Raw genomic sequence first — 18,075 nt, 5'->3', positions numbered from 1 at the left:
ACTGAGAATGGTAAGGGAAACAGCTTGGTGGGGGAAATTACCATGTATGCTACCTTCAGCTCCTTAGAAGAATGGCGAGATACACCATAATACATAGATATATGCACTCAGTGATTAAATTGTTACATACAGGATTAACTCTACCAGTGGCAATTTAAGCTAAGGCCTCAACTTCCGTTTGCCATGCATAAAATGGCAACATTAGCAGCCTGCCTTGCAGGGCCACTGTGAAGACACACAGGAGCAGCACTGGGTGGGGAGGGGGGGAGAGCAGCACATGTAAACTACCAAGGCTTGGGATTATTCACAAGGGATGGACACCTCCCTGCTTCAGAACTGCCTTTAGTAGGTGGGGTGTTGAGCTGGGTGAACCCTTGAGTCTGGCCAAGCATGCCAACTTCTGTTTTTAACGACTGTTGTCCCCACCCCACCCCACCCCGCTCCATCTGAACAGCAAATTTGCTCTCAAGACCAAGATGTACCTGGAGCCAAGAACGGGTTCAGTGAAGGGGCTGGCTTGGGAGGCTTCGATACCAAGGAATCCAGGTTCACCAGAGCAGCGTTGGGGCCCAAGAAAGACTCGGGAGTTTTCCGAGCCGTGCTTTGTTTACTCGAGGCTGAGTTGGCAGGCTGTGAGTCAAAGAGGTCAGGGCTGGTCGTGCCACTGTTCTGGGCTGACAAAGTGGAACCTGAATTGCCAGAAAAGAAAATATGAATTTTTGAAAAAGGGAGGGGGGAATATGTTTCCTTCATGTCAGAATACATGCTTCTGTATTTGTAATGTATTTCGTTTGTCCCTGTTTGTACTGCCATGCTAAAGGACTGCAGTCCTAAGCCAACGTGCTTAGAACTCAATGGGGTTGCTTCCAAGTAAATGCATTTAAGGCTGAGACATACACCTAACATGGGGAATGGGGACGTTATATAGCTTTCTACCACTAGAGAGCCTCAAATCTTGGTGTGTGTGTGTGCTTGCTTTTACTTCCCCCAAAATCACTTCATTTAATGGGACCATTAAAAGGTGTTGCATCTAAAGCAGGTCAGGCACGAGTCCTTCCCATTCTGGAGAATAAGGACTCTAGAATCGCAATTACAGGGTAAGATAATAGAAAGTTTCTACAAACTGACCTTGGTATCCTTCTTTAGAGTGCTGTTGGATACAGACACGGATTAATTGTCTCTATGGAGAAGACATTCAGAAGCATGAGATTTTTTGACTCCCCTCTATTCTATTGCCATTACAAAACTGTGCATTCAGCCATGCCCCATGATCAAAGGGCTTGACTATTTAAAAGAGAGAGAGAGAGACAGACAGACAGCTTGACCTGCCTTTAGCCAGATCACACAAACCGCTTAAATCAAAATAAATAGCTATAAAATATGCAGGATGAGGTCAGATGTGGGTCTTTTCCTTCTACATAGATTTCCACAACACTGAGAACCCAAAGGTGATGGACTAGGCAGGTGTCACGCGGTTCAAAAAGAGAGCAGGTGCTCTGTTCAATTCCTCTTCAGGCAGGAGATGGGAAAGGGCTCTCTCTCTGCCCAAAGTGCTGGACTGCTGCTGCCTTTCAGAATAGGCAATACTGGGCTATAGGGCTGGGCAATATCATCTTTTCAACATCATGATGTATCACCAGCTAAACATCGTGATAGGCTGATACATCGCAGTGTTGAAAAGGAAGGTGCATCATTTGACCATGGTCCCACGAGGCATCAGGGTGAAACTGCCTCAGCTCCTGCCGCCACCAGCATCTGGCGCAGGGAGGAATGAGGCAGTCGGAGAAGGAAGGTAAGGCGCAGGGTGGCAGACGAGCCCCACCCACGATAAACCGCAGGATGAAGGTGCCATTGCCCTCTGGCCTTCAAACCAGTCCTGGACAATGTATTGATACATCGCCCAGGCCTACTGGGCCAAATGGATAAATACGCCTGTAAGGCAGCATCCTCTGTTCCGCCACACCATGAACAAGTTCCTTTTTGGCTCTGTGGGGGAAATGGAACCCACTGCACACAAGAAAATCAAATTCCAACTGAATTGCTGTCTCTCAATTGCTGCAAAACGTACAGTGCAACAGGAGAGCCAAGCAGCTTTCCAAACGCTTTGGAGCAAAGTGCACTGGGAATTCCAGAGCAACCACAACTGAAACCAGCAGGTGAGCCTTGCACAACAATGGTCTTGGTCGACTCTGGTCTATTTCAGTGGTGCCCGCAGAGGAGTCATTCCCAGCGGATCATGTGCTCTCAAAATCTTAACTCAGAATTTCCACTCAAACCAAATTTCTACAGCATCCTCTACCCCATTAGCCCTCGGCTGAATTTACTGCAACTGTGACATTTTTAATGTCTCCAGGCTTTGGGCTGCCAGCCTGAAAGGTACATCTTGATTAAAAATTATCGAAGGACGAAGTTCTAAATAAAGTTCAGAAAATATGCTTTAAAAATATGCAGTTTCCCCTCCAGAATACTGGCCTTTTTATCTTCCATTTATGGTAAGTCTAGACACACTTGGAAGGTGGGTGAGTGTGTGCAGAAAGAGGACTGGTGCAACTGGAAATTCCAAAGCTCTATCACGTTCAAGCACCTTTATCACACATTCATTTGGCATTTATTTCACACATACCTTGCTTTTTAGATGTCCGAAGGTTGTCGAATTCAGAAAAGTCATCTTTAATTGCCCCATTTAAGTTGCTGAAGAGGTCAAAAGATTTACTACCTGCAGGGCAGAACAACAAGGTCCTACTGTTAGTGGGATTCAGTTAGGCCACAGCAATCTGTAAGGCAAGAGATGAAGCTGCTTCCCCTTCTGTCCCAGCAGAGGCCAAACTGTCCCTATCAGAACTGGGAATATTACCTCTTTGGGACAAACCTTTTCCAAGCTGGTGCCCTCCAGATATTTTAAACTACAACTCCCAGCAGCCCCCACCAGTATAGTCAATAGTGAGGGATGATGGGAGAAGCTGTCCAACAACGTCTGGAGGGCACCAGTTTGCGAGTGGCCACTTTAGGATTAGCAGAGCAAGTGATTCACTCCCTTCGGTTTAAGAGAGATTGGAGGGCTTGTTTATTTGATTTCATTCCCATTCTGCCCTACCTTTGTGAAGCTCCAGGTGGCTCACAGAGCTCAGGCTGCTTATTTTCAGCAGTACACCTGCCATTATGGCCTTCAGGCCACTCTCTGGTCCAAGCAGAAACAAGTCAACCCACTTCACAGGGCACATGTGTGACCAAGCGTGGCCCAGGAGTGACCAAAACAGGTGAGGGGAGAGGGACCAGCACTGCAGGGCTGACAAGGTGCTCCAGCAAAGCTCAAAATGCAAAGGAAATCAAACTCTGGCTGGCCCCTTGGGATAACTCAGTCAAGGGAGAGGGAGTGGTCTGTGGCCCACAGGTTGGGAACCACTGACCTAGAAAATTCACCTAAACAAAAGTGAAACAAAACCACCCACCACTTCCCAAGACAGACCATAATATTTCTAAATGGTGCATTCGCAAAAGTGTTAAGATTCTGTGCCAGTGCCAACCATCCCCCCAGGTGCAAGAACCACCAGCAGGCATGTGTTTTGCTGTGAACTCCACTAAGGGATGTTTCCCCAAAAGGAACAGAAAGGTGAGTCGCAAACACGCTGCTTACCAGAAGCAGAAAGAGGCTTGTTTGCTGGCACTGCTCCCCAGGGATCAACAGCGGCTTTTGTTGCCACAGAGGGTGGCTGAGAGGGACCCCAGGGGTCTACATTCTTTGGAACAGGCTGGGCAGCAGAGGGCACTGCTGGGGCTCCCCAGGGGTCGACGGAGGCTGCTGGTTTGGCACCTGATGGCAAAGAAAACATAATCCCAAGTAATACATTAACGGGCATATATACTTGAGAAGTTCGGGCACTACCTGTGAGATAAGCTAGGCTGAGAGTAACTTAGCCTAAAGACACTCAATGAACAGATAGCTAAATTAGATATTTGAACCTGGCTTGCCTGTTCCTGGGCCAACACACTAACCACGGAGTGGCTCTCTCGCAGTTGCCAAATCCTTTCTCATTCTGGACTTAACCAGCATCATCTGTCAAGCACAGGATCAGGCCTGTGTGCATCCCCCATGCCATGCATGCCAGCAAAATGACAGGGAAGGTAGAACTGTTTTAGAAAAACTCCGGTAGGATGACCAACACTTCCTAACCTGCCCCAACGCAAAATGTTCTTTGCCCTCAAGTATGGCTATGCTTAAAATAAATTCCACTGAAAGACAGCCAATGTGTGTACATAAAGAGTTCTTAAAAAGCAAATTCCAATACAAGATTCATGGAATCATAGAATTGTAAAGTTGGAAGGGAACCAAGGGTGACATAGTCCAATCCCCCACCTGCAGAAATCAGTTTGGTTTAGCATCAATGAGCTTTGGTGCAGAAGGGAGCAATTAGTGCTGTGAGATAAGAAGAAAAGGACGTCCCCCTGATAATGTTATTATTTTTTATACTTCATTCTTATGTTTTTATTCCAGGGAGTTCAAGGCAGACACATAGCCATATCCTCACAAAGTGGGGAGGGAATATAAGAGAGAGATAATGGCTGGCCCTAGATCACTCTTAGGGCACCCTGGTCTAAGAGCATCCAGGAACAGGCAACCTGGTGCCCTCCAGATGGTGCTGGACGACCAACTTCCATCAGCCCTAGTCAGCACAGCCAATGGCCAGGAATGGTGAGAAGAAGAAGAAGAAGAAGAAGAAGAAGAAGAAGAAGAAGAAGAAGAAGAAGAGGAGGAGTTTGGATTTGATATCCCGCCTTTCACTCCCCTTCAGGAGTCTCAAAGCGGCTAACATTCTCCTTTTCCCTTCCTCCCCCACAACAAACACTCTGTGAGGTGAGTGGGGCTGAGAGACTTCAAAGAAGTGTGACTGGCCCAAGGTGACCCAGCAGCTGCATGTGGAGGAGCGGAGACGCGAACCCGGTTACCCAGATTACGAGTCCACCGCTCTTAACCACTACACCACACTGGCTCTAGTCTGCCAGGACACAAAAGTTCCTCACCCCTGTTCCACACCTGCTGGCTCCAAGCAGTAACCAAATTGCCTTTTTTTCCCATTTTGTGGCCAAAGTTTGTGAGTTTTAAACCCCATTCTGGCTAGCTGCTGTTCTTGCTGCTGAAAGGAGCTCAAGCTCATCAACAGGTGGCAGATTTTTCTTCCAATTTTAATTGTTTCAACAACAACAAAAACCCAGGAAGCCGCTGAAGTGCTTTGCAGAGAACACAACTAATCTTGTCCCACTGCTCCCATTTCCTCGTCCTCCTCCTGCTGCATTTTTATCAATGATGCCATCCAAGAAATGCTAATTGCCAGGGCCTGCCATAAATGGAGGCTTCCAGCACAGTCGCTCTTTCATGAGACAGATAACAAAAGCAGGGCAGGCAAAGAGAAACAAGAGGGAAAGAGGGAGGCATCTAGGAGGATACGCTTCTCCTCTGAGAAGCCCCTTATCCCCCCTTGAAAGGCCACAGTCCAGTGGTAAGCAAGACTTAAAAACCTCTGTTCTGCTCTGAGTCACCCTTCTGTGCTGGCATTCAGATACATAAATCTAATTTCTGCAAAACCACTCCTGGGGGGGAAAAGTAGCTGGCAAATTCCAACAAGGGGCTCTTATCGCAGGCATTAATGAATGCTGAAAGCCAGAGAGGGGGGAAACGCCACAGCTGCAGCTAGAAGCGACAAGTTTTTGTTTGTACCTTAATACACAGAATTGATTTAGTTTTCCTGTGTCAAGAATAGAAGTTAACAAGAGAAGCTTTACAGCCCCAAGACCCAGGCCTTAGTTTGGCTTCCCTAATATGCTGTTTGATTAACAGCAACAAAAAAGGGCAATCTGACCCAGGGACTAGACAATTAAAAATGTGGTGCATCACAGGATGAAGAGAAATAGTGTCTCATATTGTGTAGGTTACATTATGAGACATACAACATTCCAGCGAAAGCCCAGAACCGTGTTTGGCTGAGTAAAAGGGGTGATAGCAGCCAAGGAAATTCTGCATTCCATTCCTGTACAAGGTGCATAATCTGGACCAGACGGCTCTTTGCAGCACCAGTTCCTGCCCTATTTTACAAGTGAGATAAGCAAGGTAAGCATTGCAAAAGACCTCTGCAATGCATGGCAAACAAGCAGAAGGGCAGCCGCAAAATGCAGTGTGTGCAAGAGGAGTGTAGTAGGTATCTAAGAAGCCAATTAGTGTTTTCCGCTGGGGCAGACTCGCTGGACTGTGTCCTGGTTCTGGAAGCATCTAGTGCACATGCGCGCCAAACCATACTATGCTGAAGCAATCTACCTACAAACGCCAACAGAATCCTGGCAAGTTCAAAGCCTTAACTTGGGATTCTGGAACAGGGAAGGGACCACACAAAAGCTTCATGGAAAACCTGGGAATGATGAACCTGTCCTAGAGCAGAGCCAGGCGATTCTACATGTTAGCTCAGCTGGTTAGAGTGTAGTGCTAATAATGCCAAGGTCAAGGGTTCAATCCTCTTATGGGCCACCTGCATATTCCTGCATTGCAGAGGGTTGGACTAGATGACCCTCGGGTCCCTTCCAACTCTACAATTCCATGATTCTATTATCCTTTGCTAGAGAATTGAAGGCATCCCCCTTAAGAGTCCAGCCTGCTGGAACAACTCTCGATATACAAAAGCAGGCCATCTTCGCAAGAGTGGCACTGTCTTTTCATTGCTTTAGTCTAGTCCCATGGCCAACTGCAAATCAGGAAAAGCAAACAATGCATCTCAGTACAAGGGATTTAAAGTCTTTTGTTTTCAACTTGTAAAATGAAGCTGTGCGTTAAGATATACAGTAGAGAATGATTTGTCGTTAATTCAAAGGGATCTGTTAAGACCAGTGTTGCAGATTTCAGTCCCAACAGTGCCAGGAATTTTCCACACTAACACATTTTGGCCTGGCTAGCAGAGATCCTTGGGTAAAACACTGAGGGACAATGCCAAGGGTTCCTTTACTGTATTTAATGACATGGGATTTACAAGAGAACCAAACTGGCTGTTCTGCTATTCCCGTTTGGTAGTAACTGGTGCTGACAGCAGCCACTAAGGGAATATTACTTCCCAGATAACAAGGGTTTGGTAAACGAACTCTGCACACCCCCAGGTGCCTTTGCAACAACTGGTCCACTTGGTTCAGGATTTGCTAGGCTTAGGAGGTGTTGCTTTTGTTTTGTTAACCATTTCGCCAAAAAAATAATAATCCAGCATTGCCTTGCACAATGACTTGTCAGAATTGCCCCATAGTTGAGGCAGCCGTCCAGAGAACTAAAATGATAGCAGCACCCAACCAGCTTCTGTTTTAGGTAAGGGTTTGTACATCAGTGACAGAGAATCTGTTTTGCATGCAAAGGATCCTGGGTAGAATCCCTGGCATCTTCAGGTATAACTGGGGGGAAACCCTGACTGAAACCCTAGAGAGCTGCAGCCAGTCACTTCTGACATTGCTGAACCAGAGAGACCCATAGTCTAGCTTGGTGTAAAGCAACTTCCTATGTTCCTTTCATTGACGCATCTATTGCTGACACCAGCAGATAAAACAGGACGCCGAACAACCACAAAACCACTAGATTTTCCTATTGACTAAGCAAAAGTCCCTCCCTTCCTCAGGACATTTTCATAGATAACTGGCTTTCTTACCTATTCTTTTGCCCTAAAAGCACTTCACATTCTGTGCTCTATGAACCTGAGCTGATTTCTTGGTACCTATGCAACCAGATCACATAAGGACCTGCTCCAGCCAAACTGTCCCCACCCCTACTTCCCCCAAAGGGCCAAGAGACACCACCCGTCCCTTCAGGAACAGGTGCCCAAAATAGCTTTTCACTGGAAAATGATCTCTAATGAGTTGGAAAAAATGTTTAAAATAACTTTTCCAAAAAGACCAGAGTCCTTTTTGTTGGGAATAATCCAGACTGAAATCCCTAAGTGTCAACAAAATTTATGTATGCAACAATGTCGGCCAGAGTTTTGTTAGCCCAAAAATGAAAAGTGAGGGAGGTTCCAGGCAAAGAGGACTGGCAACTTAAGATGGTATTAACATATAGAATAAGAGAGCAAGAAGAACATAGATTCAAAGAAGAGTGGAAAATATTTATTGAGTATATGGAAAATAACTGTACACAGCTGAAAACGCTGGCAGCATTAAGATAAAATCAACAATGTAATTAATGTTCAAGTGATGTTAAAGTGGAGAACTGACTAATATGGTTACAGCAAAATATGCAGGAATGAAGGACTAATAAAACGAATCAAGGAAATAGAAGGAGGGAAGTCGTTTGATATTTAACAGTACGTAAAATGTTTATTTTAAGATGTAAAATTGAAAACTTAATAAAAATTATTTTTAAAAACCAAACAAAACAGAATACATTTTCCTGGTAGTACATTCTGGCCCAAAGAAGGTGGTTGGCCAATGGAGTAAATAGGCCTTTCATCAGATCCAGCAGGGCTCTTGTGTTCTTTTTTTTAAAAGCAACCGTTAATGTTGCTTTAATAGATTTCTCCAGTTTGATCATTTCAGAGCTGAGCGATATGCATTTAATTTGGAATAAAACCTAAACTACACATGGGATCACTTCACATTTAAGGTGGAGCAGGGAAGAGGAAATGCATTTGAATGCTCCCCGATGTAAAGAACTTCCCGTCTGTTGAAAGTTAGCGCACATCTGGGAAACGGATTCTGAATTAGCCTTTTTTCATTAATCTGCCATGTTTCTACACACATCGTTTTATATATTCATCCCGCACCTCCAGTGTGAATTAGGAAGGCTGTGTCACATGAAGAGGAACACACACACACACTCAGAAAAGTGAATCTTTCCAGGTGCTAGAAAGCTCTACACTTCCTTAACAGTGCCAGGCTCACATGAATGCCCACCTGGCACCAGTGGCATGAGTCCCAGTCTCTACAAAAAAATTAGGACAGGACTTATTCTTCTGCATGGACATTTCACTTTCTCCAGCAGCTGAGGAACAATGTCTGGATAATCCACAACAGTTCAATAAAGCACCATATATTTTATGCACTCTCCCTCACCCACCCAAAATTAAAATGCCATTGAAATCCTAAAACCCTTTTACCAAAGGGTTAAAAATTGAAACACATTAAAAACTACATTTTACTGCATAAGCACTGGTTGCGAGAAAGGAAAAAGCCACACAAACAACTTAATTGCTTAAATACTACCCCAAATAAATGCATCCTTTCGCATGACGGACAGTATTAAAAACAAACTAATTCACTGCTGTAGCACTGCTAATTATAGCAACTTGGCTTGGAGTTCTGTCACTGCTTAATATAGTGGCTTCATCAGTAACACAGCATAGTTACCAGTGAGATTCCAAGCCCCCTTTCCAAGGAAGACAAGTCGTCTCTGCCATAAGCAGAGCAGTTCTGTATCAGCAAGCACCAGAATCAAGTTTTAAAAAACAAAGAGAGGCCTTCAAACCAGAGGCCAGCAGCACACTCTTCAGTCAACTGAGCATTCCATTACTCCTATCCACTCTCATATTAACTGCTTTTTGGAAATCAGCAAAAACTCCACCACAATCTCTATGACACAGGCAAATATGCTCAGGTTGGTCTAGGGAAATCACAGATCATATTTCCCCCCCCCCTCCTAATATTGCAGCAATCAACAGGGCAAAATCAGGAGGCGAAGCAGAACAAAGGCACAATACTCTCGCAAGAGACCCGTGAGACCATAAAAGGAGGAAACTGCCACCACAAACTGTCTCATGCATGACAGCCAGCACCGAAAAACTGTGATAGCAGGGGCTTGCACAGGGATGACAGTGGCAGAAAGCAGGTGGCACTGAGAGGAATAATAATAATTTATTATTTGTACCCCACCCATCTGAGTCCAAAAGGATATTGAGCCCTCTCCTCCCACCCCAGTCTTTGGAATTCTGTCTCCAGGGGAGCTTGCCTGGTGCTTATTCTGTTTTTCTTTTCTGTGCCTGGTTTCTCCATTTTTGCTGCTTTTATCCATTTTCTGTTGTTTTAGCATTTGGGACATAATTCATCTTTTTTACCCTGACAACTGCACAAGCAATATTCATAACTAACCAAACAGAGGGGAAGGCAACAGCAGACTATCATAGCCTACCACTGAATAAGCTATATACAAAAGGAAAATGGGGGGGGGGGTCACTAACCTAGAGAGAAAATTTTAACTCAAAGTGGCCATGGAGGGGAGTAATTTATCCAGGAGAGTCACAACAAGGGTCAACAGATCATCACTGCAGCATCCGTCGATTGCCATGTTCTTACCAAATGACTGCCAGGGGTCTGAGGTGGAACTGCTAACTGTAGAGGGGGCCCATGGGTCAGCTTGGCTTGCTGCAGGTGGCGGCCCCCACGGCTCTCCTTTCTGAGGAGCTGGCACTGAAGAGGGCGGGGCATCCATCAGGTCCAGCAGAGTTCCGTGCTGCAGATGAAGAGGTTTATTTTTAGCAGGGGCACAACATCTCCAGTAGACACATAACTCTTATAGAGAGAGAGGGACAGAGAGATTGCAAGGAAAGAAAATGCATCATCTTGCTCTTTCACATGCCCTTAGCTGCTTATTTGGGCTTTTATCGCAGCACCGGGGGCGGGGAATTACAACCATGCACTCTTTCACATGCTTACACAACTGGAGAGGACCCCATCCATTCCTAACTGCATAGCCAGTGCATCCAAACCTTCCCTGTGATGGCTAGGAATATTTTCACTGACCCAAGGCCTACCTCCTTCTTTTTGGGAATTTTCACTGTATCTCTGCGACTTTCCTCCAAAGCCATCTGCAATCTCAGATCATCGCCACGCCGAAGGCGCTCCTCCTGGAAAAAGAGGTCCCAGTGGGGAGGGGAGAAGATGAGAGTGGGAGTCATATAACAGTCATCCATTGTTACTTCATTCATGCCAGGTTTAAAAACAACGGGTCCTCTACGGGTAGAAGCCAAAGCTACACAAATCTTTTTAAAAGACAGCCTAATATAATTTAATTAACATTAGACACTGCCACCATGAGTTCTATGATGAAAGGAAGACAGGATAGGAATGTAAGAAGATTAAAAAAAAAAACCAAACAACAGACTATTCAAGAGGAAAAAAGAAAGATCTAATGTCGGAGGCGGTAAGCCTCTGGATAACATTTGCTGGGAATCGCAAGTGGGGAATCACAAATGGGGAACAGTGCTGTTGCTTGCAGGCTTCCCATGGGCATCTGGTTGGCCACTGTGACAAAAGGATGGAGGATGGACTAGATAGACCTTTGCCCTGATCTATCAGCCAGGCTGCTCTTATGTTCTTATAGTTGTATGAGTCACTTAGTTTTAGCCAGCCAAAGTTAAGCAGCAGACTACTAGTCAAGCTAGAGGACAAAACTAGCTGGACACTAAGAATTTCTACATCTAAGAACAAACAGTAAAACCAAAAGCTCAGTCAAACCTTCCCTTGGCAGTGAAGACCAAAAAATCAAGAGAAAAGAGGTGAGCAAAAAGATTTATTTAGAGAGGGCATTGTAGCGTAGGGGCTACCATTAAGAAAGTCCCCCCCCCCTTTCATTTCCAATGCTTGGTTCACCACCATCCTTCATTCACTGACAGAGCCTCTACCAACAAGCTAAGCACACTAAAGCTCAAATATCTAGTTAGGTAAATGCAGGAGCTATAAGAATCACAGAATCATAGAATTGTACAGATGGAAGGCGTCCCATAGGTCATTGAGTCCAACCCCTCATCCTGGAGGCCCCACATAACAACCAACATTTGCGCCCGTCTGCCTGGGACATGATAGCCAGTGTGGTTGCGGTGCTCCTGCTAGCTGAGGTAACGCTGGGTGGGGCTCGCAGCCCACACTGGCCCAGAAGCTCCCATGCATCAACAGGCAGTCGCTGCTGGAGCAGCCTGTGCTCTGGAGGATGGGGTGGGTGCTGCTGACAGCTGCACCACTCGGGAGTGGTGGGGTAGAGGGTGGCCCATTCTGCTCAGGAAGGACAGGCTGCCCATGAAGCCTAGGCATGCACCCAGCATCCCATTTCTATGGTAGATGGGGGGGCACGTATTGGAGCCTCACCTGGGCATGTCCACCTGGTCCCTGAAAGCGCCTTTCTAGTAACAGCCCCCAACTGCGGAATCCCCACCCCTGCCCACTCCTTGTGGCACCAGGGACAGAACTTCCGATTTCCCAAAGCCTTTTAAATAAAGCTGTGATTTCAATATTGTTTAGCTCTGTTCATTTTTATCCCCATGCTCTCTGTTTTGAATTGGCCATGCTGTGCTTTTTTTTTATCAATACATAAATACCAAAATGATCCAACTCCTCTTTCAAAACTTGTACCTTCCACTGACAAGCATTTACTTTCTTTTGAGGCTACGCACTTTGCCACCATCGGAGAGTTCCTGTTTTCAGTGCTCAAACTGGAAAACTGACTTGAGCGAGCACACCGTCCTGCAGTTCTAACACTCTGCTTCTCTACTAGATGGACTACTGTCGTTTCCGAAAGGAGAGTTCGCACATTTGGCGGCAGCTGTTGCTTCATAATACTGAACACATGCTGAATAACTGCTGCTGTCAGTTATCATGGATCACTGAAGCCAGGAGGCAACTTTTCTTGGCAAATTTCTCAAATTACTTTGAGCTGCTTGATAAGGAAAGGGACCATCAATCCCTACATGCTGTCTCCTCTCCACCACCTGGTATGGAATTCTTAATATAGGCCAATAAGTATACACTAACACTTACAAAACTACAAGAGAAACTAACCTGTTCTGCAACTTCTCTGCTCATTGCCAGGGCCAGCTGCAGCTGCAGCTCTTCCTCCCCGCTCGTCTGAGGCCGCGCCTGCTCCAACTCTGAAGACACTCGAGGTGATGTAGCTATTTGGAGAAAACAAAAGGCACAAGCCCAACTCGATTTTAGCAAATATGTTTCAGCAAATTCCTATTAGTCATCCTGAGAACCAACTGTTCCAGATTATACACAGCTGGGCCACAGGTTTATGCTATTTTTGCCCCACCTTTTGACCATAAGGTCCCCAAATCAAAACATTAAGCACAATCATTGTAAAAGAATCTAGCAAGATCAGTAAGGCACTCTGAACTGCCTGGGGGGGAAGTAACCCTGGCATCTAAACCACCAACACTTATTGTCACTCATCTCAGGGGGGTGGAGCAATGAAGAAACACACACACACACACACACACACACACACACACACACAAGCTCTTCCTTAAAGAGCTCCTTCAAGATCTGCCTCTAATAACATGTTTTTCATGGAATCATAGAATTGTAGTAGAGTTCAAAGGGACCATGAGGGCCTGCTATCAAAAGTTACAGGCCCAGAGAAAATACTGCAAGTTCCACAAGCCGATGTTTCCCATTTGACATAACTGAACGTACACAGCTGGGGAGATGCTGATGAGGAAGGAATCTACAAGACAGTGCAGCAATTTCAACATATAATACTATGGTGGCTGCAGGCACTACGTTCCCACCAGCCTAAGTTTTTAAGAGCTAGTAAAGGTAAAGGGACCCCTGACCATTAGGTCCAGTCGTGGCCGACTCTGGGGCTGCAGCGCTCATCTCGCTTTATTGGCCGAGGAAGCCAGTGTACCGCTTCCAGGTCATGTGGCCAGAATGACTAAGCCGCTTCTGGTAAACCAGAGCAGCGCATCGAAACGCCGTTTACCTTCCCGCCACAGCGGTACCTATTTATCTACTTGCACTTTGATGTGCTTTCGAACTGCTAGGTGGGCAGGAGAAGGGACCAAGCAACAGGAGCTCACCCCGTTGCGGGGATTCGAACTGCCAACCTTCTGATCAGCAAGTCCTAGGCTCTGTGGTTTAACCCACAGCACCACCCACGTTTAAGAGCTACTGCCCCTCTAATTCACTGCATAAGTGTGGAGGTGGATATTTTTCCATCTAGTTAAAGCTTCTGGGGAGTCGTTGGCGATCAGAGTCACCAGCCTCTGGAGTTACTTTTGGAATGTGAAATTTGCTGTGTTGCCTTTGCTCATTATCTTTTAGGGAGGAGAGCATAATAAATCAGCCAAGACAGAGGCCTTTCCCCCTCTTGCCTCTTCTGGCGCTCTGCTACCTAGCGACAGCGAGGAGAAGCCACAGTGAGGATGATCATGCTCTTTCTTGGCTCAGGACATGGGGCTACTGCTGAGAGGAGGGTGTCTCTATTGGAAGAGGGAGAGCTGCCTGAAGGTTCCTATGAGAATTATGCCTTCTCCTTTGGGGCTAGAGTCAAAATCCGAGCAAGTGGGGAGCTCTCGTCTAGGAAAATGTGGGGCTTCTGGCTGGAAATTTTGGTTTGCATGTATATTGTGAACTAAACCATTGCATTGTGAGGGGAAGGCAGGTTATTTATTACATTTATATCCCATTTTTCCTCCAAGGAGCTCGAGTAACATACCTCCAAGGAAGGAGAGTCCACCACCTCTCATGGGAGCCTGTTTGTTCCACTGCCAAACAGCTCTTACTGTCAGAAAGTTTAGTAGGAATCTCCTTTCTTGAAACTGGTTTGGATCCTATCCTCCGGAGAAGGAGAAAACAAGCTTGCTCCATCCTCCATGTGACAGCCCTTCAGATATTTGAAGATGGCTATCATATCTCCTTTCAGTCTCCTCTTTACTAGGCTAAACATACCCAACTCCCTCAACTGTCCCTCATCAGCCTTGGTTTCCAGACCCTTTATCATCTTGGTTGCCCTACTCTTCACACATTCCAGCTTGTCAATATCCTTCTTAAATTGTGATGTCCAGAAGTGGACACAGTACTCCAGGTGTGGTCTGACCAAACCCAACCAGTGGCTACTGTCACTGGCCAGGGGCTGCTTCCCCTGTCTTTCCCTTAGAGGAGGAGGAGGCCGAGTCACCAGCCACTGAAGCTATGCAGTGCTCAGCTCCACAATTGGCCTCCTCTTCCCCCTCCTGCCGCTCCCATTAACCTCAGCAAGTATGGGCAATGATCTGGAACAATGGGAGTTGTAGTTGACCTAGAAAGCACCAGTGCCATTTTGGATCCCTCGAGCTGGACAGCAATTTCCAGTATACCAGCATGCAAGCTATGCCAAAACACTATCTTCCATGCTAGAACTCCCCACCCCTAATGACACAGACACCTATCATACAGCTAGCAGGCTATTTCACTCCACAAGGCACTTGTCCTTGAGCAACAAAACAAAACTCAATATTTTGGTGTACCAGCTGTGACCAACAGGCTTCAGTTCTATGCTTACCTCCAAGGACTAAGTTCCACTGGGCTCGCCTCTGAGCAAATATGCACTGGATTATATTGCAAGACATACTGCTTCACCACACCACAGCTTTCTGTATTCAGTTACCTTTTAAAGCCACTTTAAAGCTTCTTCTGCTCAATGGTTCTGACCGATTTAAATTCTTGACTGTGTTTCATATTAAGACATACTGATTAAACCAAATCAGTTTTCATTAAATTTTATGAGGGGAGCGATAAATTCCATCTACACAATGAAGTGTCCTGTCATCACATGTTTCATGCAAGATTTAAATCAATGAATGAAGCTAGTGTTGTCATTAAGATTTCAGTACTAACATTCCACACACACACCCGACACACACACTTATCCAGTCTTTTAATTTCTAGAATTACCAAAAGATCTGTGCGTTATCAGCAAAATGCTTGATTTGCAAGGGTCTAGCATAAAGGGTGTTGCCTTAGCAAGACAAAGAGATTCTTATTCCACAGCACATGATAGTTAAATCAGACGTTTATGCAAGATGGCACTGAATAGATCCAATTTTGACATCCTAAGCCCTGCTTTGTTACTGCTTTGAGAATTTTTGAGATTAAAGCTTCTCAGACCACATGAGAATCACTGAAGGGTGTTTCCTCTTACATAAAAATGCCCTATGTTGCCTTGGGGAAAATACTCCAGGCTACGGTAAAGGGACAATATTCCCAATTTTGGCAGTCATTAAAAACCGAATTCTCCTCTGTCCCTGAGATTTGCAATAATGTTTCATACATTTTTCCTAGATGTTTTTCTATATTTTTGCTGGATTTCAGCCATTATTGTTGTTGTTGTTGTTGTTGTTGTTGTTGTTGTTAAATATATTTGTATCTTGCCTTTCTCCTATGCTGGGGTTTGAAGCAGCTTACAACAGTAAAAAACAACAACCCAACATTATAAAATACATAGTAATAAAAACAAACTAGTTAAAAGTAATAATTCAAATATATCAGAACACATTTGGAACCAGCATCAAAAACCCCGTTGGGCTTTATAGCAGCCCAGTGATTAGCACTGCCTGCACCTTAGTTTCCAAAGGTTTCCCTGAACAGGAAAGTCTTAGCCTACCCAGCAAAAGGATAACAAACAGAGAGGGAGACAGTTTAAACCATGGGTAGGCAAACTAAGGCCTGGGGGCCAGATCCAGCCCAATTGCCTTCTAAATCCGGCCCACGGACGGTCCGGGAATCAGCGTGTTTTTACATGAGTAGAATGTGTGCTTTTATTTAAAATGCATCTCTGGGTTATTTGTGGGGCATAGGAATTCGTGTTGTTGTTTTTTTCCAAAATATAGTCTGCCCCACACAAGGTCTGAGGGACAGTGGACCGGCCCCCTGCTGAAAAGGTTTGCTGACCCCTGGTTTAAACTCTCTTGGGAGGGATTTGCACAATCTGTGAGCAGCAACAGAAAACGGCTCCCAGCAATACCCACCTAGCACAGCCATTTACCGGTACTTCCTTTTAGCACCAGACATACCTCATCTTCCTGGATTTGGGGGGATAATCACAAGCATGCTCCTTGTTTCTGTGTGTGCATGCACACATGCATGTGCGTTTGGGGTAATGCTGGCAGTTAAACTTGACAGTTTACTATTTATTGTGTATGTAAACTGCCTAGAGAAGTTCTGCATTTGGTGATAAATAAATCAGATACAGTGGTACCTCGGGTTACAGACACTTCAGGTTACAGACACTTCAGGTTAGACTCTGCTAACCCAGAAATATTACCTCGGGTTAAGAACTTTGCTTCAGGATGAGAACAGAAATCGTGTGGTGACGGCACAGCGGGAGGCCCCATTAGCTAAAGTGGTACCTCAGGTTAAGAACAGTTTCAGGTTAAGAACGGACCTCCAGAACGAATTAAGTTCTTAACCCGAGGTACCACTGTGTCTGTGTGTGTCTGTGTGTGTGTGTATTTGGGGGGGGGGCACTTGAAACATCATAGGGCTTTCAAAGCAACAGCCCCACCCTTGGGGGGTGGGGGGAAGGAGTAAAGAAACATGGTAACTTTCCCCACCCTCCACTACACAGCAGGATATTAAATACAGTGGTACCTCAGGTTAAGTACTTAATTCATTCCGGAGGTCCGTTCTTAACCTGAAACTGTTCTTAACCTGAAGCACCACTTAAGCTAATGGGGCCTCCTGCTGCTGCCGCGCCGCCGGAGCCCGATTTCTGTTCTTATCCTGAAGCAAAGTTCTTAACCTGGGTTAGCGGAGTGTGTAACCTGAAGCGTATGTAACCTGAAGTGAATGTAACCCGAGGTACCACTGAAAGGGTAAACTATCAAATACATTACCCTTTCCAAAGAAGCAATATTCCAACAGCAACACTATATCTATCCTTCGTTTTAGTTCTTTGATAGGGGATTAGTTTCTGGAAAGAACAGGTATCAGTTTTCATCCCAAATTAATTGACTGGAATGCATGTGAATGAAGGCCAGTATGGGAAGAGCAAACAAAGGGGAAGAGGGAGTTCCAGAAAGGCTATCAGTTTTCACCATTTAGGAGTGCGCTCGCACACACGTGTGTGCACACGCTCACACTTCAGAAGCTGGACAGGAAAAACATAAAGCACTTTTTTTAAAAAAAGGCACCATGATACTAAAGCCAAATAATGAGACCTGGTAACGAGTAATGAATATTAGTGACATAAGACCTTTCCAGCAAATGAAGGGAGTTGGGGAACCTAGATGTTACATTCACTTCAGGCAAAAAGCATCAACCTCCAAGCATACATAACCACTGATTTCCAAGCACCTTTAACTACCCACAAAC

General features: G+C 45.4%; 1 protein-coding gene across 5 annotated transcripts in view; it reads right to left on the bottom strand.

The window, feature by feature from the left end:
* The window catches only part of EPN2 (epsin 2), a 38,546-nt gene that overhangs the window by 3,842 nt on the left and 16,629 nt on the right, over nt 1-18,075 (bottom strand). For all 5 annotated transcript variants that reach the window (XM_083476123.1, XM_083476122.1, XM_083476121.1 and 2 more), the window contains exons 3-8: nt 12,781-12,893; nt 10,761-10,853; nt 10,303-10,459; nt 3,635-3,811; nt 2,624-2,716; nt 483-689 (exon numbers count right to left, since the gene is read on the bottom strand). In XM_083476123.1, coding sequence (XP_083332249.1) covers nt 483-689; nt 2,624-2,716; nt 3,635-3,811; nt 10,303-10,459; nt 10,761-10,853; nt 12,781-12,893 — 840 coding nt within the window. The remainder of the gene's footprint in view (nt 1-482; nt 690-2,623; nt 2,717-3,634; nt 3,812-10,302; nt 10,460-10,760; nt 10,854-12,780; nt 12,894-18,075) is intronic.

The sequence above is a fragment of the Podarcis liolepis genome, assembly GCF_965112155.1.
Source record: "Podarcis liolepis genome assembly, chromosome: 14".
Taxonomy (NCBI): domain Eukaryota; kingdom Metazoa; phylum Chordata; class Lepidosauria; order Squamata; family Lacertidae; genus Podarcis; species Podarcis liolepis.
Note: the sequence above shows the minus strand (reverse complement) of the source record. Positions and strands in the feature narration are given on the sequence as shown.